Below are 24114 nucleotides of genomic sequence, written 5' to 3' on the forward strand. Positions count from 1 at the left end.
ACCCGGGAAAGCTGCAGACAAATGCTGGCTCCCTCAGTCTGATGAGCGCTGCACCCCATAGTTGAATTTGACTGGACTTAACCAGTCCAGGGGTCCTATACTTTTACCTTTAAGTGTGTGTGTGGCCATTGCCAGTCTTTCTCTGCTCATGGTCCTTCGGTGTGCTGGTCCCGGGGGGGGGGGAGGTACTAATACCGTAGCCGAAGTTCAGTCCAGAGTCACTAGCAGGGTAGACGAACACTAGATGAGACGCGACGTCCAAAACAGGGAGCCAGGCAGGGGAACAGGAACGCTGGTAGAGCAGCAGCAGGAAGCCAGGCGGAGAACAGGAACACCGGAGAGTAGTAGCAGGAAGCCGGGCGTGGAACAGGCACACGGGTAGGACAGCAGCGGGCAGCCGGGCGAGGAACAGGAACACCGGAGAGTAGTAGCAGGAAGCCGGGCGTGGAACAAGCACACTGGGAGTGCAGATCCAGGTCTGGGTAAAGCAGGTACTCCACAACGACGTTGCTCCCGCAACCTGGGACCGGGCTGCCTGACCTTTATCTTCTTCTAAGGCCGGGGGCGGTCCCGGCCCCCAGGAGCCCCGCCTCTCCTGGCCTTAAGGCGAGCACTCCTCCTGGGAGAGACCAGTTCCCTTCGCCTCTCTGCCCTAAGCCTCTGCAGTTCAGGAGAGGCCGAAGGGTTACTGGGCCCCGGGGGAGGCTCACCTGTAGCCACTGAGTCCTCCAGCACCTCTGGGGCCAGAATGGTCTCACCTGGTGCCTGCCCCTGAGGATCTGGCACAGGTGCAGGCTCCTCAGCATCTAGGCCTTGCCCCAGTTCAGTCGGCCCTGGAGGCGGGGACTCCTGTGCCGGCTGGGATTCCTCCGGTTCACTCTCAGACTCGGAATCCCAGGCCATCACATTCGGCCTTCTTGTCCCCGATACCTAATTGCTTTCCAGCTTGCTTGCATTATGAATTCAGACGCCCTTGGATTCCTGATTTTTGTAATAAGTCCTGCTCCTGGAAACTCCCCCCCCCATTTATTTTTTGGAATTCTGCTTCCTAAATCCGGATGAGGGTTCTTCCCATGCTGTTGGGATTCTTCTAAGAATCATACTTGGATGCTAGCAGCCTTCAAAGGATTCCTCCCCCCCTCCCAAAGTCATAAATAATGTAGAGAAGCCTTTGAGGCTGCCTGTACCCAGTAAAATTGATTGGCAATAAGTACAAAACAGGTAAAAGGAAGCACACAGTGAATACTTAATATGTGGGATTTGTTACAAGGTGCTGTGGTGACAAGCAGCAATCTTCTTTAAAAAATGGGTTAGACAAATTCGTGTTCAGGATAGGTTTGTCAGCAACTGCTAACCATGATAGTTAATTGGAACCTCCAGGAGACCATATCCCTGAGGGTCAAACTCCATGTGGCATTTATGTCCTGACTGCTGCTCAGACCATGACAACAGAGGCTTCATTCATGCAGTAAAAGGCTATCAATGGCTCTTAGTCATGGTGACTATGTTCTGCCTTCAAAGTAATGCTTTGTGCTAGTTGCTGGAAACTGCAGGAGAGGTCCTGCTGGAGGGTTTCGCAGAAGTGTTTGGGCAGCCCACTGTGAGGCCAGGATGCTGGTGGGCCATTGGCCTGATCCAGCACACTCTTAGAATCATTGAACTGTAGATTTGGAAGGGACCCTGAGGATCATTCAGTCCAACCCCCTGCAATGCAGAAATATGCAGCTGTCCCATATGGGGATCGAACCTGCAACTTTGGCAATATCATCAGCACCACGCTCCCACCAACTGAGCTATCGTCTTATGTTCCAGTTTACACATTGGTCCAAGAGGTGTGGATCAATCCATTTCACGTTGGAATTCACAGATACCCAATTCCTTAAGCATCTCTTGTTATAACTCAAAACCAGCAGTTTTTAAAATTATGCCGAGAAAATGCAATGGGAAGCTTGGTACTGGGGCACTGGTGGAATGCCTTCTCCAGCAGCCATTCCAGCAAAGGGGCAGGTTGAGAGAGTTAGGAAGCCCAGGTGTCACCTTTGGTAAAGTGCTAGCCCTGGAGTCCAGGGCAGGAATGTGGGGATCTTAGGCATGGGCAGGGGGAGGGAATGTGGCTATACAGCAGTGTTTCCCAACCTTTTTTGGGCAAAGGCACACTTGTTTGAGGAAAAAAATCTCGCGGCACACCACCATTACAGCCCCGTGACATCAGCGCGCAGCGTCACGCCGGGAGGGACGCACGAAAGTGAAAGTTTTCAATTTTTTCTCCTCCCCCTTGCCAGGGAACCTCCAAGCTTTGGGGGTGGGGGGGGGAGGCAGCAAAGCGAGGGACTGAGGGACGGCGGCAGCTGAGGCGGCGGTGGCTGTTGTGGTGGTGGCGGTGATAGCGGGCAGAGGAGGGGGCGGCGGCGGGGCCGAGGTGGCCGGCGGCGGCGGGGGAGGCAGCGGCGGGTGGAGCAGGAGGGCGGCCGAGGCTGGTGAGGGAGTAGGGTTGCCCGGGGCTTGAGGAGCCATCGCCGGGAGTTGCTGCTGCTGTTGTTGCTGCTGCTGCCCGGACATGCCGGCCTCCTCCTCGTCCGCTGTCTCGCGCTCCTCCCTTTTGCACGCGCTGCCCCGCCGCCGCCCCATTGGCTGGGTCCTGTCAGCTGATCCTGTGTTATTTCCTGTGTGTGTGTGTGAGGGGAGAATGGAGAGAGAAACCTCGGCACCACCACCGCGGAGCCGCCCCCGGCTCGACGCGGATCCTCGCCGCCACCGCCTCTCACCGCCCGACTCGCCCGCCTCCCTCCCACGGCACACCAGCCAACTTCTCACGGCACACTAGTGTGCCGCGGAACACCGGTTGGGAAACACTGCTATACAGTACTCTCTGTCTGATCCTTTCAAATCTCTTTCACAGGCCGTACCCCTCTTCAGCTGCACCCTCTCTCCCTAGGTCACACCTCTTACCATCTCTGCTTTGTCCTCTCCTGAAGTGCCCTTGTCGGGCTGGAATGTGTCCTTTGAAACTGATAATGTTCCTTGCTTGCCTGGATGCAGAATGGAGAGGGATGAGTGAGTGTTTGTAGAAATAAGCCAACTGTGCTGAGGCAAAATCAGCATTTGCTATTCTATTCTATTCTATTCTATTCTATTCTATTCTATTCTATTCTATTCTATTCTATTCTATTCTATTCTATTGCCTCTGGCCCTGCCCAACACTGACATGTGCCCCTCGCCGCCCCAAAGTTACCCAGAAGGGGATATAGCCCTTAGGCCGGTGGTGGCCAAACTTCGCCCTCCAGCTGTTTTTGGACTACAGCTCCCATCATCCCTAGCTAACAGGACCAGTTGTCAGGGATGATGGGAATTGTAGTCCAAAAACAGCTGGAGAGCCAAGTTTGGCCATCACTGACTAGGCTGAGAAAGGCTCCCCAATGTTGCTAGGACCTAGAATTTATGCCTTCATTTACAGCCACCATCAGTCGGTAGGGCAGGAGACTCTTAATCTCAGGGTTGTGGGTTCAAGTCCCACATTGGGCAAAAGATTCCTGCTTTGCAGGGGGTGGGACTAGATGACCCTCAGGGTCCCTTCCAACTGTACAATTCTATGATTCTATGTGCTGGCAGGCACCGAAGGGAGCTGTAGTCCAGAACATATGGAGGGTAGCAGGTTAGGGAAGGCTAGCTGCTCATCTCCGTGTTCACTATAACCTACGTCTGCATGGCTTTTCACGAGCTACAAAAAGCTACTGCGAAAGGACAAGAACGGCTGATCCTGCAGCTTCAAATACTTTGCACCAGAAGGCATTACTATTCCAAAGATTGCTGCATATAACATATCTGTGCCCGTGTATTGTTGATAAACCCTCAGATAAATGTTAAAATGTCAGGGGTTTAGGAGCAGAGGCACGGGCAAGGGAGGAAACAGAGAGCGAAGGGGAGGAGGCAGAAGAAAAGATGAGTGATGACGACGACCCGAGATCTCCTAGTCTTTCCAGTGAATCAGAGGATTCACAGAAAGGAGCACCAGTGGCCAGGGCAAGGGGGGCACCCCAGGAAGATAGAGCCAGAAGGGACTCAGGGGGGAGCAGCTGGAAATCGGGACCAGCGTCACCGCCAGGAAGCAGGGAAGAGGAAGGGAGCCAGGGGGGAAGCGCTGGCAGCTCACCACAGGAGGGAGGGCATGAGTCAGGAGTGGCCACACCTCCATCGGGGAGCGAAGAAACGGTTAAGAGGAAGGTGGAAGGTTGGGCGCGCGCGCCAAGTTCAAATGCAGAGGAAGGCGGCGCAGTAAGCAGCCCCGAAAGGGAACCAGGTCCTAAAGCCCGGCGCAAGGAGGCAGGAGGGTCCGGGTCAGCGTCAGAAGAATCCCGGAAGGAGGAGGCCCCGGGGGGTAGAGGGACCCAGAGGAGGACAGTCAGGCGGAAAAGGTGGAGCAAGGCTAGGATATTAAGTTGGTGCTCACGGGGCGGAGACTCAGACGGAGCTTCGCCGATCTAGCTACTAGACGTAGAGTTTGCGCGCAGCAGCGTGAGAATGGAAACTGTAATTCAATAAAGACTTTTACTTAATGATCGCTGGCTAGCGTGATCCTCTGTGAGCTAGGATCTTCAAGCAGCTCTGACAGTAAGCTCCGTCTCATTATTGTGGGCATCTACAGCCTCGAGGAGGGGAGAGAAACAGGTGCCTACTAGCGAGCTCACGAACGGCAGACGACATGACGGCTGAGCAGCAGATAGAGGACCTCAGAAAAGCAGTGGCACAACTGAACGCCGAGGTTCTCGCATCCAGGAAGAGAGAGGAGGCAGCTGCCGCCTGCAGGGATCTCCAGGTCAGGTTAGACGTGCTGACAAAGCAGACACCCCGGCAGGAGGGAATTGGGTTGGCGAGACGGGCAGGCGGGCTAGTCTCTCACTTCGATGGGAACCTGCAACAGTATCCCAACTTTAGAGCCGACGTACTGTGCGCACTGCAACTGCTGCATAAAGACTTTAGAGATGAACAAGAGAGAGTGGGGTTCATCATGTCCCATCTGCATGGGGATGCGAAAGCATGGCTACGCAATTTATGGAGAGATAAGGATCCGGCGCTCCAGAATGCGGATGCCTTTATTAAAGCGATGGATGGGTGCTTTTTATCAAGTATTGACGTGGATCTTGCACGGAAGGAGGTGCATGGGCTGAGACAAGGGAGGGCCAGCGTCAGGCAGTATCATGCCCGCTTTTTCGCCTTGGTCAGTGCCCTGGAATGGGACAGAGATTCGGCTCCTGTAAGAGACCTCTTTTGGGAGGGGCTGCACAACTCGATTAAAGATGAGATCGCGAGGGGGGAGAGACCCCGAACCACCCAGGAGGTCGTTCAGAGGGCACTGGCAGTGGGGGTGAGGCTGGAAGGACGTCCGTGGAGCAGGGACGAAGGGCGTGGAGGGCGCGAACCAGCCGGGGGCCCCTCCTTCCTTCCCAGAGAAGCAGCGCGGGCGCAATCCACGCCTCCGCCAGGAGGAGGAGCCGAACCTATGGAGGTTGGAGGTGCAAGGGCTCAGTCAGCAACCAGAGCCCTAGCACCGGCAGCAGTGAAAGCGAAGCCTCCTAGAGGGAACAGGAAGTGTTACGTCTGTGAGGAACCAGGGCATATGGCAAAAGAGTGTCCCCAGAGGCCCCACAAGCTCACTGCAGCCTCAGCAATGGTGACTGCAGCAACGCAGCAAGGAGGACCACAGCAGGGAAACGACGCAGTCTGGCTGGAGGAAGAGGCACTGGGGCCCAGCCAGACGTGTTAGTGACGCAGTCCCCAGAAATTTTGCAGCCCGTGAACCCCCTCCCGCCCAAACCAGTAGTGCGGCTCACAGCATCTCTCCAGCTGCCCAATGGAATCACCATAGACGTGCCAATCACCATCGACGCAGACAGCAGATGCGTTCGCGTCGGAGCTGCAGGAAGTCCACGATCAGCTGAGGCGCCACCTGGAGCTGGCCAAGCACGCATACAAGGTACAAGCAGACAAGCACAGAAGGGTTGGAGAAGAGCTCCACGTGGGAGACTGGGTTTGGTTAGCGGCCCACGCAGTGCCGGCCAGGTCGTTGGCCAAGAAGAAACTAGGGCATAAACAACTGGGGCCCTACCAAGTCGAAGAGCAGGTCAACCCGGTAGCTTTCAGACTGGCACTTCCGGAGGGTTCCAGAATGCATCCGGTATTCCACAGATCGGTGCTCACTCCCTACAAGGCACCGCACAGGTTCCAGGAACCCGGAACGGCGCCGAGTCCGGCCAGAGACAGAACAGGGCACGCGGGAGCGGCACAGAAGGAGCGCATCAACGAAGTCACGGAGATTTTGGACTCCAGATGGGGGGAAGAGGGGGTAGAATACTTTCTCGCCAAGGAGGGCACCCCGGCCAGTGCGAACAGCTGGGTGCCGGGCTACGCCTTAGACGAACCTCTGCTCAAAGACGAGTTTCATGCCCTCTTCCCACATAGACCTATGCCAGCAGACTTTTTCGACGACTGGCTTTTCACGCCCACGCTTTCGGCCAGCACGTTCCGGGGGTTCGACTCGGACGAGGAGCCGACACGAGACGTCCGTTCCCCGGAGGGGTCACCCTCGGGATCCGCCTCAGAACCCTCGTATTGGTGGGACGATAGGCCAGAGGAGCAGTTCCGCAGAAAGTGGCTGGAATGCTCAGGACGAGCAACGCCGCCAGGAGGAAGTGAGGGAGAGACGGACATGGACATTTTCGGGGACGACCCTGGTTTCGAGCACGGCGGCACAGAGATGGAAGCGGAGGTGACCGTCGTCGACGAGAGCAGGGAGGAAGAACCGGAAGACTTCAGATGGAGGCCCGCCACGGGAAGCGACCGATATCCGACGTTCGTCCCTTTGCAACAGCAGCCCCCAGCTCCAGCACCGGAAGGAGGGGAGGGGGGAATGGGGGGCTTCGGGGGGGGATGGATGTCAGGGGTTTAGGAGCAGAGGCACGGGCAAGGGAGGAAACAGAGAGCGAAGGGGAGGAGGCAGAAGAAAAGATGAGTGATGACGACGACCCGAGATCTCCTAGTCTTTCCAGTGAATCAGAGGATTCACAGAAAGGAGCACCAGTGGCCAGGGCAAGGGGGGCACCCCAGGAAGATAGAGCCAGAAGGGACTCAGGGGGGAGCAGCTGGAAATCGGGACCAGCGTCACCGCCAGGAAGCAGGGAAGAGGAAGGGAGCCAGGGGGGAAGCGCTGGCAGCTCACCACAGGAGGGAGGGCATGAGTCAGGAGTGGCCACACCTCCATCGGGGAGCGAAGAAACGGTTAAGAGGAAGGTGGAAGGTTGGGCGCGCGCGCCAAGTTCAAATGCAGAGGAAGGCGGCGCAGTAAGCAGCCCCGAAAGGGAACCAGGTCCTAAAGCCCGGCGCAAGGAGGCAGGAGGGTCCGGGTCAGCGTCAGAAGAATCCCGGAAGGAGGAGGCCCCGGGGGGTAGAGGGACCCAGAGGAGGACAGTCAGGCGGAAAAGGTGGAGCAAGGCTAGGATATTAAGTTGGTGCTCACGGGGCGGAGACTCAGACGGAGCTTCGCCGATCTAGCTACTAGACGTAGAGTTTGCGCGCAGCAGCGTGAGAATGGAAACTGTAATTCAATAAAGACTTTTACTTAATGATCGCTGGCTAGCGTGATCCTCTGTGAGCTAGGATCTTCAAGCAGCTCTGACACACATGCTTTTCATAAGCTTTCTTACCGCTTATGGATTACTTTTGGTGTTTATCCTTTGCAGCAGACCACTTAATCTTACCGGAGTACTTTACAATTTAGGCCCTCAGCCTGACCTATTTAAACAACGTTGGATACTGTCAGGAAAGCTGCATGTTTCACGCAGGCAGACAGGTATTTATAACTGCTCAGCAGCAGACAGTGATAGCTATAGCATCATCTGTGCCACAGAAACACCATCAATGTCTTTTATAGCAAGAAATGATGAAGAAGTCTGAAAGTGGCTGAGGAACTAAGATGTGATCAGTTAAATGTTCCAATGTATTGCTATATTAATCTAACATCATACTCTGAACACAAATATGAGCTGCAAATGCAGGATAGCAATCTACCTAGGCGTTGCAGCAAATGGAAACTCAGAAGGGGAAGGGGAAGCCAGCAAGCAAGCCCATTTCTTCAGTGTGTACGTGGAGGGGGAACCCAGGAACTAGGTTAGCGTGTGTAGACACTTGATTACGACTCCTGAGTAAGCTCCATTGAGTTCTGTGGTCCTTATTCCTAGCACAGGACAGATAAATGTAAATAAAAGGATAGAAGGCTACTTCAAAAGACCTATTTATTGAACATTTATTCTGATTTGCTTAGTTAAACTTTACACAGAAGTTAGTTGCATCTGGTCATTACTGAGCATTGGTTCTGATTTGTTTGCAGGGAGGTTATTATGGGCATTCATCCTGCAGTCATCCCAATTTCCTTGTTGGGTGTTCGTACATCTTCCTGTTAGTTATTCCTTCCACACTTTTCAATCCATTCCCCTATCACTTTCCAAACTGCAAACAGGCTGTTTCTTCTTTAAAATCAATTTGTTGCTAGGGTGAAAGAGGGCTTTGATCCACATTAATTGTGCAAACCTAAATCTCCTGCCTGATATGAATGCCTTCTTTGAACATGCTGACAGTCTGAAGATGCCCTGATTCTCTCGCTGAAGGTTTGTTCTGTGTGGGCCCAACGTGGACTTCAAAAGGAAGGTGTTTTAAGATTGGAGTGTAAGACTCATCTAAATTCAGAAATTTTGGCACCATGCTTCTTAGCAGTTCCAAACAGATTTGGCACTGTGGGAGTAGAGCTCTGTCAGTCAGTTCTGAATTCCGCTGCCCTCACTTTCTGAAGCACGAGAGTTGAGGAACATGCCAGGAACAGCATGCACTGCTCGATCCTCCAGTCCCAGCATGTGCGTCAGGAAAGGTGGAGTAATTGAATGATCAAGTCTTAACTCCATCCTCCGCTTCTGTACTTAACGCACAGTAAGGACAGGAATAACCTTCGCGTGCAAGTTTTATCTTTACTAGAAAGGTGGATGCATGGATTTAAAGGAAAAGTCACCACTTGCCTTTGTGTTGAAGAGGATATGCACATTCTGAGGATTCCTTCCTGTGTTAATAGCAATATTCTGTTTTTAAACACTCAGAACTTTGATTTTCCATTTCTCAGGGTAGATTAATTGAGTTGCATGCACTGTGCACACTTGAGACTAAAGCTCAGTTTGTTCAACAAGGACATTACAGATGGCATTGCTGTTATTATACAAGGCGTGTTTGTTCTTGTGCCCTTGGCTGAAGATTATTTCCGTCTCGTACTGCTATTTTTGATATATTTTTTTGGTGTGGTGTGGCACCCCAAAAGATGGCTAACTTGCAGAGAACCAAGTGTGTTAAAGTATATGTGTTAATTATTTTTGTTAGGTATGATTCAAGGATTAAAAATATATGTATTTGCCATCTGTTCCTACCACTGCATGATTTATTTTATTTTAAAAGGCATACTCTGTTTTTCTATAGAGAACACTCAAAACAGTTAACTAGTTCGAACAATCAGTCACATAGCACACAACATTATTTAAAATGATCAAAAAATAAACATGGTTCAGTCCTAACACTGAAAACATATTGTGAGGCTGGGCCTGTCTCGGATTGGCTCCAACGGTTTTATAGCAACTTACTTTGGGACAGTCAATGGGAGAGAGAGGAGAAAGGGACCTGTTGCTACATTTTATAGAGCATACAGAGAAGTCACTGGTGAGCAGGATTTCAGCAGAAGTCTATAGGACATCTCAGCTTTTACACAACCATTTTTGTGCAAAAGCTATGTGCTTCAAGGGTATATAAATGTGTTTTCACTTTGGTGATGCTGGTTGATTGAACCCAGAGTTCCAGAATTTTGCTTAACACTTGGTTTACACAGTAACCCTTGACCCTGATGTTTGCAAAGGTCTTAATGAGAGTTTGTTAGAGTTGTAATAGGAATTTTATGCTCTTAAATATATGATAATGTTCATAAGTATACCAACCAAGCACATACATAAATCAGCACAGGAAGGCCAACCTGGAACCATTTTAATTCCTAAACTGAGCAAATGTTTTCTCTGCAAGGTCAAACTGGAAAAGCCTCCCCATTGTCTTTTCCTTCACAAATCCTGTCTTAAGGGTATGTCTCATGTTTGAATAGGGTGTGAGCCTGTGACCTGGACCAGGAACTATTTATTTATCATTACAAAAGACTGGCCAAGCTACCCAAGAAATCCAATCAAGTAACCTGCCAGACAGGAGATAAACAAAAACAGGAGAAAAACAATATTAAAATTTCTATTTTGGATCGCCTCTTCTGTGATGTAGGTGTGATGTATCTGAGGGGTGGTCTTAGGTTACACCCCTTCTGTGATGTGTGTATGATGTTTCTGGGGGTGGTCTTGAGCTACAGGGTGGCAATTTCAAAAGTCTTTATAAGGCCTTGCACACCACTTTTCTGGGTCCTTCCTCTCTCCTGCAAGTGAGGGGAGCACCCTGTTGCAACAGATCAATAAAGGCCAAGCCTACAGGCTGCTGTTTTGCTCCAAGTTATCCTGGTTGGTGTTTTTGTTTTTGTCCAAGGGAGCCCTCGGATTTTTCTGTTAACAGAGTTAGCTTTGCAAAACATTTTTCAGTAATCTATTTATTGTTCTAGTTTTGGTAAAGAGATTATAGGAGGTTGGTTTTTCTATGTGAAAGCATACCAACAGGCCCTTTAAAACTTTTTTTCCTCCTAGAAGCGTACTTGCATTTTACTTCATGAAGTAGTATTTTCTTTCTGGTTATCAAGTACAGTAGCTGTGTTTACTTTGCAAACATACTTGAAAATCAGAATTATCATAAACAACGCATTTTTTTCTTGCTCTATTGTTAGATCACCCAGAGCACATATATACCATGTAGTGGCTCTGTTTTTGGTTTATAACCATTCACCCAAGTATTTTAACATGCATGAGCATGGTAACAATAATTTAAATATATACATACAGGGAGCAATGGAAACATTTGTGAGCAGTGACTTCTGCACACCCAGCACATTGTGCTCGTGGAAGTTTCCAGTGCCTTTTCCTTGAGTATTTTTCTCCAGCATTATTGCTGTTCCATAGTGTGTAGATATGTCACACAAATTGTTAATTTGTGCAAATCAGGTAAAACTTAATAGTGCTTGTATCTGCTCTTACTGATCACTTTATTTAACGTTGTTGACAACTTTCATCGCTGTTCCAGAAATGTTACTTACAAAGACGTTTGTTTTTAGTTTTCTCTCTCTCTCTGGAACACAGGAAACAGTGATTCATTGATAGAACTCACAAAGGCCAAGGAGAAAGTTATACAAGGTCTTAAGTAAAAATAGTGCCATAATCTATCAAGTGCCAGATGGGTTTGGTGGAAGCAATGGAGAGCAGAGTCCATTTGGTCACCTTAAGAGTGTTCAATTTCATTGTAAACTTATGTACCTGATAATAGCAGCCTCTTGTTTCTTAATTGCAATTGTATCCCTCCTTTCCCCAAATGAACCCACTGTGGCCTGTATGGGTAACGTTATCTTAAGTTATCTTATTTCCAGTGGCTTCCTTTTGCCGCTTATGAGCAGGACAAACTACTCCTTAAGTAAAGGTAAAGGTACCCCTGCCTGTACGGGCCAGTCGTGTTCGACTCTAGGGTTGTGCGCCCATCTCACTTAAGAGGCCAGGGGCCAGCGCTGTCCGAAGACACTTTGGGGTCACGTGGCCAGCGTGACGAAGCTGCTCTGGCGAGCCAGCGCAGCACACGGAAACGCCATTTACCTTCCCGCCATAAAGCGGTACCTATTTATCTACTTGCACTTAGGGGTGCTTTCGAACTGCTAGGTGGGCAGGAGCTGGGACCAAAAGACGGGAGCTCACCCCGCCGCGGGGATTCGAACCGCCGACCATACGATCGGCAAGCCCTAGGCGCTGAGGTTTTACCCACAGCGCCACCCGCGTCCTGATAACTACTCCTTAGGATCACTTAATTAACAGATATGTTCTGATGGTCTGTCCTTTAAAAAAGAAAAGAAGATATTCTGCTTTTGGAGAGTTGATCAAGAAGAGAAGTGAGAAACGAGGGAAAGAACAAGAAGCCTGGACACCATTTTCCTAATTCAAGTTGCCTCTGAAGTGGCCAATGACGTGGTTCACACATAACATTAAACCCAGTCAGATGGGTGGCATATAAACAATAATTTTTACAGTATTATTATCATAGGAATCTCATATGGAGAAGGGATGATGCAACTGATAGACAGAAAAAAATTGGTGTCTCCTTTATTTTTCCAGGTCAGCTGGCTTTTAGAACTAAGTTTCCTTTTTTCCTCTTCCCTTCCAATCCATCTTCCTTTTGTGTCATTTCTTCTTCTTCTTCCAAGCCTGACTGTCTTTTCTGTGCTACTGCTCTAAAGCTTTTTTTTTTTTAAATCCAAATAAATTTGAGGCAGGGCACTTATTTGGCTTTACCATGAGGTATAATGCAATTTTAACCCTTTTCATATGTGTAGCTGATTAAAAACAACAGGTGTCTAGCAAGACTTTGGTTTTGTTACTTAAACTGGCTTACATTCATTCTTTTGGTTTAGATTTTAATCATTCTTCTCTGGGTTTTACTTTTATACAGCATTGCATGTCGCTAACTAGTGTGATTTATACTGTTTCAATTTATTGCACATATGGCTTCATTATTGTGATATATGTGTGTATGTGTGTGTATAGATAGATAGTATTAGGAAGTGTTTATTGTTGTCCTGAGGTGCTTTGAGCTCAGCTTGGATGCTGGAAAAGCGGCATACAAGTATTTAAATAGAATGTATGTCCATATGAATTAATGTAGTAGCATTTTATTATAGTCTTGATGACCTTTATTTTGTATCTTTGCTTCAGGAATGCTTTTCCATAATAAGGAAGGGAGGCGCTCTGAAAACATTCCTGTTTAGAAAAAGCTTAGAAAGCTGAGGTGATTTTAACCTGTTTTCGTGATTTTTGTTTTAAAACATGACTGCGGATTTTCCCCTCAGTTTTACTGTTTTATTTTTCTGTAAACCGCTTTGAGGTTGCTTTAAAAAATAACAATGAAGCGGCGTATAAATTTTGCGAACTAAATAAATGAGGGAGCGAGCGAGGCGTTTAATGCGCTCTGAGGCGGCTTTGAACGGCTCCACCCACTGTCAATTGGCGCGAGCGTGCCGCTTCAGTGAATGACAGCAGCCTCGCGCGCTATATGCCCGCCCCCTCGCTTCTCTCCGCCCAATCGCCGCAGCGGAAAACGCTCGCACCCAAGCTCCCTTCCCGCCCTTTTGCCGTTGACTTTGGCGCGCGAGTCTCAAAACACCAGCGAGGAGCAGGAGGAGACGCCCCGCTGTCCTCCAGCCGAACGCAGCGGGTTGGGGTGAGGGGGGAATCAACCAATTGGAGGGCGAGTTACGCTTTCTTTCGTAGACAAGCGCGTCTCCCACCCAGTAGGCAACAAAGGTGGGCGGGCTCGAGAAGCTCCTCCTCCGCCTTGTTCCGAGTTGCCTGAGAAGGGAGAGCAGGGGGCGTGGCTTCTTGACAGCCGGGGGCGTGGCCTGCGTGGCTATTTAAAGAGGACTGCGCCGGCGTTCGAACGCTCAGTCGCGGCTCGTAGCCGGTGCGGGCGGCTGCGTCTGGAGAAGGAAGCGGCGCTGCTGCGCTGCTGGTTTGGATAAGCTGGAATTTGGTGGGGAAAGCAGAGGCGCGCGTGGCTTTTCCTGGATGCGCCCAGCTTGGAGGGCGTAACAAGTGTCGCTTCCTCCGCGATTCCCCCCTTTTTTCGTATTTTTGCTGCTTTCCCCTTACCTTGCTCCTTAATATTTTTTTTTAATTTTGTTTCCGTTTTTCTCCATTCCGAGGCTGCATTGCAAGCGAGGATTTATTTGCTGCGCGGCTGCCGCTGCACCGCCGTTCGTGCGCGCGTGTTTTTCCTGTTTTGCTTTGTCTCCTTCCCGCTTTTCCTCCCTCTCCTCTTTTTGTTTTCTTCTGCCTGCGTGTTAGGCTAGCCCGGGTCTCCCCACCTTCCCTCGGGCGGGCCATGGAGGAGAAGTACCTGCCGGAGCTGATGGCGGAGAAGGACTCCCTGGATCCGTCCTTCACCCACGCGCTGAGACTGGTTAACCAAGGTGCGGACATAGAAAGCCTGCAACTTGCATTGAGGAGGGAATGGGCGTTTTGCAAAACAAAACGGGGTGGGGGTGTCTTGATTTTTGGGGTGCGGGGAAAAACAAAATGCAAGCTTATTTTCTGGACGGAGCAACGCAAATCGGGTGCAATGTCCGCTCGGAAGTAATTAAATGAGTCGTACGGAAGTAGGATTGCACCGCCCTAAACCATTTGTTTTTGTTCTTGTTGTGTTGCATTACTCTGCGCGAATAATGAGAAAGGTAGACAATAGGCGCTCGGTAAGAAAAATAGGGGGCGGTGCCAGGGCACGGCTGCCCACCCTGGAAAGGTGCTGGTTTTGTGTTTGGGGTGTCGTTCCTTGCAAGTGCAGGAGATCCCTTTAAACTGACTGCCCGCAGACTTTGGAAGCAACTCCGAAGCGTGAACTAGGTAGGGGCTTCTGGGTAAGTCTGCATTGGATGGGTAGCTCATGAGCTGCAAAGGCAATTGCATCTTTCAGAGTGTGTGTTTGTGTGTGTGAGCTTGCATTTCTCCAGCGATAACGGGGCACCCCGGGGTGCTCAAAAGTGCTTTTTGTTGGGTGTCCTCTCGGTAATCATCTCTGCAAGGTAGCTCTGTGTTGCTTATCCCTATATTGCAAGGGGGGGGGGCGAGAGAGAATGGTTGCAACTGTGGCTATGCACCCAATGAGTTCCAACTAGAATTGAGATTTGCAATCAGGGTCTTGCTGCACCTTGCTTTCAGCTGGGCTCTTCCTGCTTGTACAGTTAAGCAGCATAGGATATTGGCTGTTAGTCCTTTGCGTCCAGTGGCAGCATGCCTTTAAACACCAGCTGCTGATGGCAACAAGGGGGTGTAGCCTTCCTTGTAAGCTTCCTGTAGGCACCTGGATCCCCACTGCTGGAGGTGAAAGTGGTCCTGGGCTTCCATCTGAGCCTTCTCGTAGGATTTGGCAAGGCTGCCTTTGTTATATTTTGAGATGGATGCAGGAAGCGTCCTAGAACGGCTTGAGATTTTGTAAAAAGCTGCTTGAGTGACTGGCTCTCCCAGTGTTAAACAAAAGCGGAGATGGTGTGTTTGGGTTCTGAGCGATAGGCAGCCTCATTCAGGTGCAACGAGTCCGTATTGCCTGGGACTGGAGGGCTTCTAAAAAGTATGGGAAATGAGGGCCACGTGGTGAGGGTCCTTACGGGACAGCAGCACACCCTCCTGTTGACAAGTGCCTTTTAGCAGAAGGAGCTGGAGGTTCTTGCATGCATCTGGGAGTTCTCAGACAAAAGTTCCCTCTGTGGAAACTTCATTTACAGGCTTTGACCAGATGGATCTTAACAGACAACTGTTCATAACAGGCATTTTAGACATGAGGGGGTGATCATCTTTCTGGTACTGATTTTGGAGAAGCAGCCCTTGGTAAAGAACTGGATGATTATTGCTGAAATTTTGTGTTTCTGGGGCTGACATTATGTATTTACAGGGTTTGGGGCAGGGAATGGAAGAACAGGCACTCTGTAGGAACAAAAGATTTGTAGGCTCCCTCGGGGCAAGGCAAGCAAGCTTATGTTCTAGAACAGTGTTTCCCAAACGTTTTTGGGCAACGGCACACCTGTGTACTAAAAAAAAATCTCGCGGCACACCACCATTAAAGCCCCGCCCCGTGACGTCAGCGCGCAGCGTCACGCCGGGAGTGACGCACAAAAGTGAACGTTTTTTCCCTCGGCAGCTCCTCTCAGCTGCGCTCAATCCGCCTCGGAGCGCAGGAGCGATGCCTCTCTCTGGCTCTCCCTCCGCGCAGGCTGAGGGAGGGAGGGAGGTGCGCGTGTGACCCGTCTCTGCTGGGAGACCAAACCCAGCGAGACAGAGTCGCGCGGAGGCGCCCAGGCAGCGCTGCCGGCTGCGAGGAGGAGCGCCAGGCAGCAGCAGGAGGCGCGGCCTCTCCTCGCCGCCGCCGCCCCGCCTCTCGCCGCCCGACTCGCCCGCCTCCCTCCAGGCATCTCGCGGCACACCAGCCGGTGTCTCACGGCACACTCGTGTGCCGCGGAACACCGGTTGGGAAACACTGTTCTAGAAAATCCTTCAGGGGGTGGACAGCAGTGGATAAAAAACTGGTTTCCCCCATCCACACTAGAGGAAATGGGGTTGAGCTCTCTGGGGAGTTGAATGAACATGTGATGCAATAGATTTTTTGGGGGAGCAACATAACCTTTTTCTTCACCCAAAGTTCTTGTGGTTAATTGCTAAAGGAGGGAGTACAGTGCCATGATGTTTGGGAGAGGTCATTAGAGTTGTGTTCTAGAAACTGGTGTGCAAGGAAACACAATAAGAATGCATCAGGTGATGATACCTTGCCCCCCCCCCCGAAACTAGGGTCTGTGTGAGTTATTCACTCAGTCAAATAGGCTGAGAGATCAGTGATCCACACACCTTCCCTTTTTGCTAGCCTGAGCAGGTACTTTCATCTTTCCTGCCTTTGATCTCGCATCTGCTTAGGAGAATTTGTCATGGTGGGAATCAAGTGGCACACTCCAGAGCTTGCCCCCCCCCATTGGTACTGGCCAATTCCCTGGGGGGAGGGAAGCCACTGTGTGCCTGTGACCCTCAAGTGTGTCTCACCGTTACTGGACCCGGTCCCAGAGGGATGTTCCTGCTGCCTCGGGAATTTTTCCCTCTCTGAATTGTCCAGTTTCTTTGGACTGAAACCAAACTCCCCAAGCCTATTTTCCTATAGCATCTCGGAATATGAGGTGCTTTGGCAAACTGTGCAGCTGTGAAGTTGTTATCTTTTTCTATAGTCTGTGTCACCTTCACATTAAAAGGGAATCTGAATTTTGACATTTTGCTCTTTCGAGGCATCTTGTATATATACCAAGAAAGGTGTGTCTTGACATTAGAAAGGTTTTTTTTGGGGGGGGGGTGTGGACATGGAATTGCTTACGTTTACTAAGTCTTGGTTCTCTTCCTCCCCCCCCCCCCGCTTAAAAAAATAGCAATTTTCAGTTGGATTATTTCTTCCTGACCTTGATGTTTTCACGTTGCTGTTGGGCTGTGTGTTCATGGGAGAAGCATGATGGATGTCTTGATCACCAGCAAAGTGGCCTTCATTAGCTAGGAAGCTGAGAATAACAGATGGGACTTGCAATAAACAATAGGTTGCCAGGACCTGCCAAAGTTTGAAGTGATGCTTTCCTATTGACATCGTGCTCATATTAAAACTAATCCTGCAAATCTGGCAAGCGGTGCTTGTTTCTGAGCTTCTAGTTTTAAGACAAGGCTCTAAAAAATAGGGAAAGGGCTGTAGCTCAGTGGTAGAATATTTGCTGTGCAGGCAGAAGGTCCCAAGTTTCAGTCCCATTCATCTATAGATAGAGACTCTGGTCTGAAATCCTCAAGAGCTGCCGCCAGTGTAGATACTGAGTTAGATGGCCCCATGGATCTGACTTGGTATAAGGCGGCTTCTTCCTATATTCCTAAAAGGGTGCTTTATAACAGTTGGAAGGGCGGGGTATAAATAATAAAATTATTATGTAATAAGGCTGAAAAAGGGCTGTTGAGCATTCCAGACAAACCTTGCGGCCCCATGAGTCCAATGGGGATTGCTTGCTAGCATCTTTAGGATGGTTGCAACCTGTAGGACAGGTTTGCATCTCTGAAAGTCAAATGATGGACAATGGCAATATGTTCTGATGGCTCACACAACTTGGGATTTGCATATTTTTCTGACGCCTCTCAGTAGAGAGGTGCTGCTTCATTGTGTGTGATCTGTCTGGGACATGCTTGTGACAGACAACCAGTTATTTTAAGGTCCATAATGATGTGTGGCTAATACCTGGACATAGCTTGGAAAAGTGGGAAATAGGTCTAGCAGCTTCTGTGATAGCATCTTCAGAGGTGTCAATCCACTGAATAATCATTGCTGGGGAGCAATGGTTGCTAATGCCGTTTGCCGTTGTGCCCTGATTGTGGGCTTTCCTGAAGTGTTTAGCTAGCCGGTGTTGTGGAAATGGGATGCTGGATTACATATTCTGGGTTGTATCCTGTGCTTGTCTTACTCCAACTAGGTCCACTGATGAACTTAAGGCCATTGATTTCCAGTACATCTATTTCAAGTAAAACTTAGTTGGATACTACGCTTCATTTTCAGTTGGCATTGTTTTGACTTCTTTGTGATTGCTACCCTGTGCTGCTTGGGGATTGAGGGAACAGCTGTAGCTCACTGGTAGAGTATCTGCTTCACATGCAGAAGGTCTCGGGTTCAATCCCCAGCGTCTCCAGGTAGGGCTGGGAAAGACTTCTGGTCTGAGATCCTGGAGTCTGAAGAGACAGTTGTCAGTCAATGTAGATAATATTGAGCTTAGATGGTCCAATGGTCTCACCTGGTATAAGGCAGTTTCCTGTGTCCCTGTGAAGGGCAGGATATACATTTAATCAATAAACAATAAACCTTTCGCATGATCCAGTGGGGCTTCTGTTAGACTGATGCCAAAATCTGCTCAGTCATTCTGATGCGGGCTATCAAAACTGCACAAAGCACGGTTTATTTGCGTCACAGAAGACGTCATGTCATATTCCCTTGAGAGCCAGCGTGGTGTAGTGGTTAAGAGCGGTAGTCTCGTAATCTGGGGAACCGGGTTCACGTCCTCTCCTCCACATGCAGCTGCTGGGTGACTTTGGGCCAGTCACACTTCTTTGAAGTCTCTCAGCCTCACTCACCTCACAGAGTGTTTGTTGTGGGGGAGGAAGGGAAAGGAGAATGTTAGCCGCTTTGAGAGTCCTGAAGGGGAGTGAAAGGCGGGATATCAAATCCAAACTCCTCCTCCTCCTCCTCCTCCTCCTCTTCTTCTTCTTCTTCTTCTTCTTCTTCTTCTTCTTCTTCGTACTAGAACCCCTACTCTTCATTGATAACATTTGCTATTTAATTTGAACAGTTGGGGAGTTGAAAAAAGGAAGTACCTATGTATCCCCCCCCCAAACTAATTCAGGTGTAGTTGCTCTGGAAATTAAATCTGCATCTTTTGAAAATTACCTTTGCAAGAGTGAGTAACTTGCAGCAGGTATCCTGTCACAACAGGTAACCTGAGCTGTAGGTTAAAAAGGTAAAGGTACCCCTGCCCGAACGGGCCAGTCTTGACAGACTCTGGGGTTTGTGCGCCCATCTCACATCTATTGGCCGGGGGCCAGCGCTGTCCGGAGACACTTCCGGGTCACGTGGCCAGCGTGACAAAGCTGCATCTGGCGAGCCAGCGCAGCACACGGAACGCCGTTTACCTTCCCGCTGGTAAGCGGTACCTATTTATCTACTTGCACCCGGGGGTGCTTTCGAACTGCTAGGTTGGCAGGCGCTGGGACCGAGCAGCGGGAGCGCACCCCGCCGCGGGGATTCGAACCGCCGACCTTTCGATCGGCAAGCCCTAGGCGCTGAGGCTTTAGCCCACAGCGCCACCCGCGTCCCTGTAGGTTAGTACTGTACATTTTTACTGCTTTCAGTATGACTTGGGCACCAATGAAAACTGCTGTTTTGGTTCTGTTAGAATCTAACCTTAAAGCAACATTGGGTGAAAATAAGGTGTATTTTTAACACTGTTGACCTCTTCTGTCTCTACACCTTAGAATTTGAGGTTACCCAGTAAAGTTCACTGCATGTAGCTTTAGGATGGATAGAAGCCAGGACTCTATAAGCACACACTTTAATTTGCGATACTGCTTTTTTAAAAGCAAATGGTGGACTAGGAAGATAACTTAGCAAATCAAGTTTTATCAGGTTGCTTGTGATACTAGGTTAACCTCTGACTACTTTTGCCAGCAATGAACCAAAATGGAATGAAGAGTATGTGTTTCTTGAATGCAGGCTACTGCAACTCTCAGTTTGCACATTGGCTGCATGACATGCCAGTAGAACTTAAAAAGTAGGTTGATTTAGCTGTAGGAGCAATAGGAAATTAAGAATGGAAAAGAGAGATTTAGAGCTGGCAATAACTGGTTACCTTTATCTTTTGGGGGATTAATACAAATCTGAAAAGGTCTTTAAAAAAATGTTGGACAGAATTTCCGCATCCAGACTGCTGAGCCAGAGCCGCATGTACTTGGATCTGTATTAATAATATCAGAATGACACTTCTAATGCCCTCATTGAGGCATGCAGAGTGTGGAGAGCTCTGTTTGTGCATCTGTCTAGGATTCTGCAAGAGCAGTTTTGCTGTGATGAATCACTGAAGATTTTCACCAACTATGTACTGAGCAAAGCACTGTAGCCGCAAATGTACTGTCTCAATTAAAAGGCAGGCTTATGTAACCTTTATAACTGCCTGCCTGCGAGCTGACCCAGAGTACATGTTTCAGATTTAAGAGTGTGAAGCAGCTACTGGGTGAAAAGAAATGACAAGCAAACTCCTTGCATGGTATGTTGTTTTTTCCCCTTTTTGCACAGAAGAGGATGAGCTCTTCCTAAAGAACAGCATAGCAGTAACATAAAATGCTTGTTTACATTTACAAGCTGTTGGAATAATTGTTGTGTTGTTTTGTTGAGGCTTTCACTCCACTGAAGTATCTCAGTCTTGGAGTGGCAATCAGCTTTGTAGCTCCAGGTTTTTGCCAGTATACCCAAGTGGAAGTCACAACTAGACGTGCATTTTATTTATCCTAGAAATTATATCCATTTTTTACATTCAGTAGAAGTCACTCAAAGCTGTTTGCAACGTAAACAGACAGGCAACAACAACAAAAGATAACTTGTTTTTAATGATGTGATTGTTAACAAGGACCAGTGTGGTGTAGTGGTTAAGAGTGGTAGACTCGTAATCTGGTGAACCGGGTTCGCTTCCCTGCTCCACCACATGCAGCTGCTGGGTGACCTTGGGCTAGTCACACTTCTCTAAAGTCTCTGAACCCCACTCACCTGACAGAGTGTTTGTTGGGGTGGAAGGGAAAGGAGAATGTTAGCCGCTTTGAGTCTCCTTAGGGTAGTGATAAAGTGGGATATCAAATCCGAACAACTCCTCCTCCTCCTCCTCTTCCTCTTCTTCTACAAAGCAATCCAGCTCCAAAAATAGTACCAATAAAACAAATAGCCAGAATAGACTAAATTAGGTCACGTAGCAAACAGGATCAAAGGCTTGTTTCAGACCAAAATGCCTTCCAAACACTGGTGGCACGCGAAGACGGAGATGGCATAGCTTTTTGGGTCAAGGAGTTTCACATTGGGTGCTGCCACAGTTAAAGCCCCAGGATACATTTAAGGGTGTGGGGAAGTGTAAATCATTGCGCTGGTTACTTAACACTGCCTGCGATACAAGCCAGAGCCAGGAGCAGGTGCGACTGGCACACCAGCCAAGACTGGGCATAAGTTCTCCTGGCCAGATGTGACACATGGCCATCTGATGACAAGACAGGGCTCAGAATTTCTCTCTAGCTACGACGCTGATCTTTCAAGGGTTGTGCAACCCTTTCTGGAACAGACTGACTTCCTGTCCCTGCACCAGTAGGTGAAATGACCAAGAACACCTTTGCCTTGTTTTGATAGAATTTCAGTACATTAAACCCTCATTCAGCCTATCACTGACTCAGCTTCAGAACTTCCCTGGAATGAGATGACAAGGAGATGCAGAGCTGTGTTTCCTCAGCATGGGGATAAGATTGAACTGGTTTCTGAGCAGTAGTTTCTGAGACATGCCTGCAAGGAAGGACAGCCCAAGCCCCTTCAGTTGCGAAGCAGACTGGAGCAACAGGAACATGCTCTGCTCTCTTTCTCCCTGAAAAAAATAGCCAACTTAGGGCAGCCAAGGCTCCCCACTCCCAAAGCAGGCCTGTAATAACCTGACTGAAGTTCAGAATCTGTTTTGTGTAGGAATTATTGCAGATGGGTTGCTGCTGTGTACCCAAGCACACCAGCCAAAATAAGAAAAGAAAGATAAGAAAGGGAAATTACAAAATCCTCTCTCAAAATTAAGTCTGCACAACTTATTCCACACACAAAAAAGTGAGCCCTCCCAGATGTCACCCGGAAGCTTACCTGTATTTCCCCAGTCTCCCACCCTAGGAGATCATCCCACCTGTTTGTATAGTGAGAGTGCTGCTGTTGTGACCAACCTTAGATCAGGATGTGACCTCGACTCACCGGGGATGTGGATCCTGACTCGCTGGTTGGAGCTGTTTACTCTACAAAATGGGTAAGCAGAACTCAGGGTTATAGGACCTATGTTTTTTCTAGAACCATCGGCCAGAGCTGGGGCAGATATTTGCTCAGGTGCAGTCAGATGCAAAATGGTGGCTGAGAGGGTGAACGTTGTATCGCAATGGACATCATGAGTCATTGAGTGGAACCTGTGTATTCAAGTACAAATCGCATCTTGAGTTACCACTGAACAAGATCTCCAGGACCTTTATTTGGAGCAGGGGAAAGTTGTCTTGATGCTGGCTTTTAAGTAATCAGGAGTCATCCTTTACAGTGACCCTACAGTTAACAGATTCCAGTCTACATGGGCTCCTCTTGAAGTCTGCTGTGGGAGGCTGCCTGACTTTAGCTGGTGTGACTTGCACGCTTGGGCGCAACTTTTTAAGGTGCCAAGTCTGGAAACTTAAAATAGCTTGGGCACTGGGTATTTTAGGAAGTGCCATTGCACATTTCCTGTTGTCGTCTAGGGAGGCCTTGTTGTATTTGCTTTCTCAAGGACTGGACCCAAGATAAATAGAACCTTAGGTGGAAATGCCACCTCCTCCCTCACGCAGTGGTCAGTTTTGTGGTGTTGCAAAGTTGTGTGCCTTTTCAAGTTTGAAGCTGTTAGGTTTTACAATGTCCATTAAACATGCCTAGAGCTACTTCTCACCTGCACCATAGCTTACCGCAGACAGTACTCTCAAATACTGAGCTTTACTTTGGTGCCCAGGGCAAGTTGCTAGCCCCGGACTTCACTGTTGGAGGATAGACGGATAATGACAAAACAGGTTCGTTCTTGGTGTAATGTTTGGAGCAGACTCCATGCAAAGGCAGGCTAAGCTCCCCCTCCCCCCTAAAAAATGACAATTGAAGATATTATTCCAAAGTTCTGGCGTAGCAGCAACCATGCTGATCATATTCTAACTTATGCCTCTTCTAGAGTTGCATTGGTGGTGGACTATTTCTGGTTTAAAGTCCATTCCATCTCATTTGTATATTGGCTTGCATTTTTTTAAAGCAACAAACCCACACAAACATTTCCATTTAAATACAGTGGTACCTTGGGTTAAGTACTTAATTCGTTCTGGAGGTCCATTCTTAACCTGAAACTGTTCTTAATCTGAAGCACCACTTGTTAGCTAATGGGGCCTCCTGCTGCCACCACGTCGCCAGAGCACAATTTCTGTTCTCATCCTGAATCAAAGTTCTTAAACCGAGGTACTATTTCTGGGTTAGTGGAGTCTGTAACCTGAAGCGTATATAACCCGAGGTACCACTGTATATGCCTGGTTTTCTCTCAAGATAGACATTTCTAGATAGTTTTGTTAATGGTGTTCTTTGTGTGCGGTGACTTCTGCGAAGTACAAAAGCAAATAGATTCTGAATAGTGATTTGTGCGTTAAACTGGGAGGTTCAGTTCAGGCCGGTTCATAGCGTAATTGCCAGATGCTACATTCCTCAAGCACAGAGGTCAGCAAAATTTTTCAGCAGGGGGCTGGTCCACTGTCCCTCAGACCTTGTGGGGGGCCGGACTATTTTTTTTTTGGGGGGGGGGAGAAACTAACTATTTTCGCCCACCCACAAAGAGGCCTGAAGATGCTTCGCTTTGCCTGTCCCAGTTGTCGTCCCAATAGCCACAGTTGGGCTTCAGCCAGCCAGCCAGCCAGCCAGGCACTGTGGCGGGGTAGGAGGCTGCGTTGGCTGGCGAAGACTGAAGCAGCAGCCCCGGCGGATGAGCCGTGGATGGAGGTAGGGGAAGCGGGGCGTCGCTGGAACATTTACATACCACCACCTGCTGTTGCT

General features: G+C 49.1%; 1 protein-coding gene across 2 annotated transcripts in view; it reads left to right on the forward strand.

Annotated features, from left to right (window-relative positions):
- The first annotated feature begins 13631 nt into the window (after window positions 1–13631).
- KHDRBS3 (KH RNA binding domain containing, signal transduction associated 3) overlaps window positions 13632–24114 on the forward strand; it is a 110992-nt gene continuing 100509 nt past the window's right edge. For both annotated transcript variants that reach the window (XR_014010657.1, XM_081204983.1), the window contains exon 1: window positions 13632–14164. Coding sequence is in view for 1 of the 2 variants with exons in the window: in XM_081204983.1 (XP_081061109.1) it covers window positions 14077–14164 (88 nt within the window). In the remaining variant the exon portion in view is untranslated. The remainder of the gene's footprint in view (window positions 14165–24114) is intronic.

The sequence above is a fragment of the Podarcis bocagei genome (assembly GCF_964188305.1).
Source record: "Podarcis bocagei genome assembly, chromosome: 8".
NCBI classification, from domain to species: domain Eukaryota; kingdom Metazoa; phylum Chordata; class Lepidosauria; order Squamata; family Lacertidae; genus Podarcis; species Podarcis bocagei.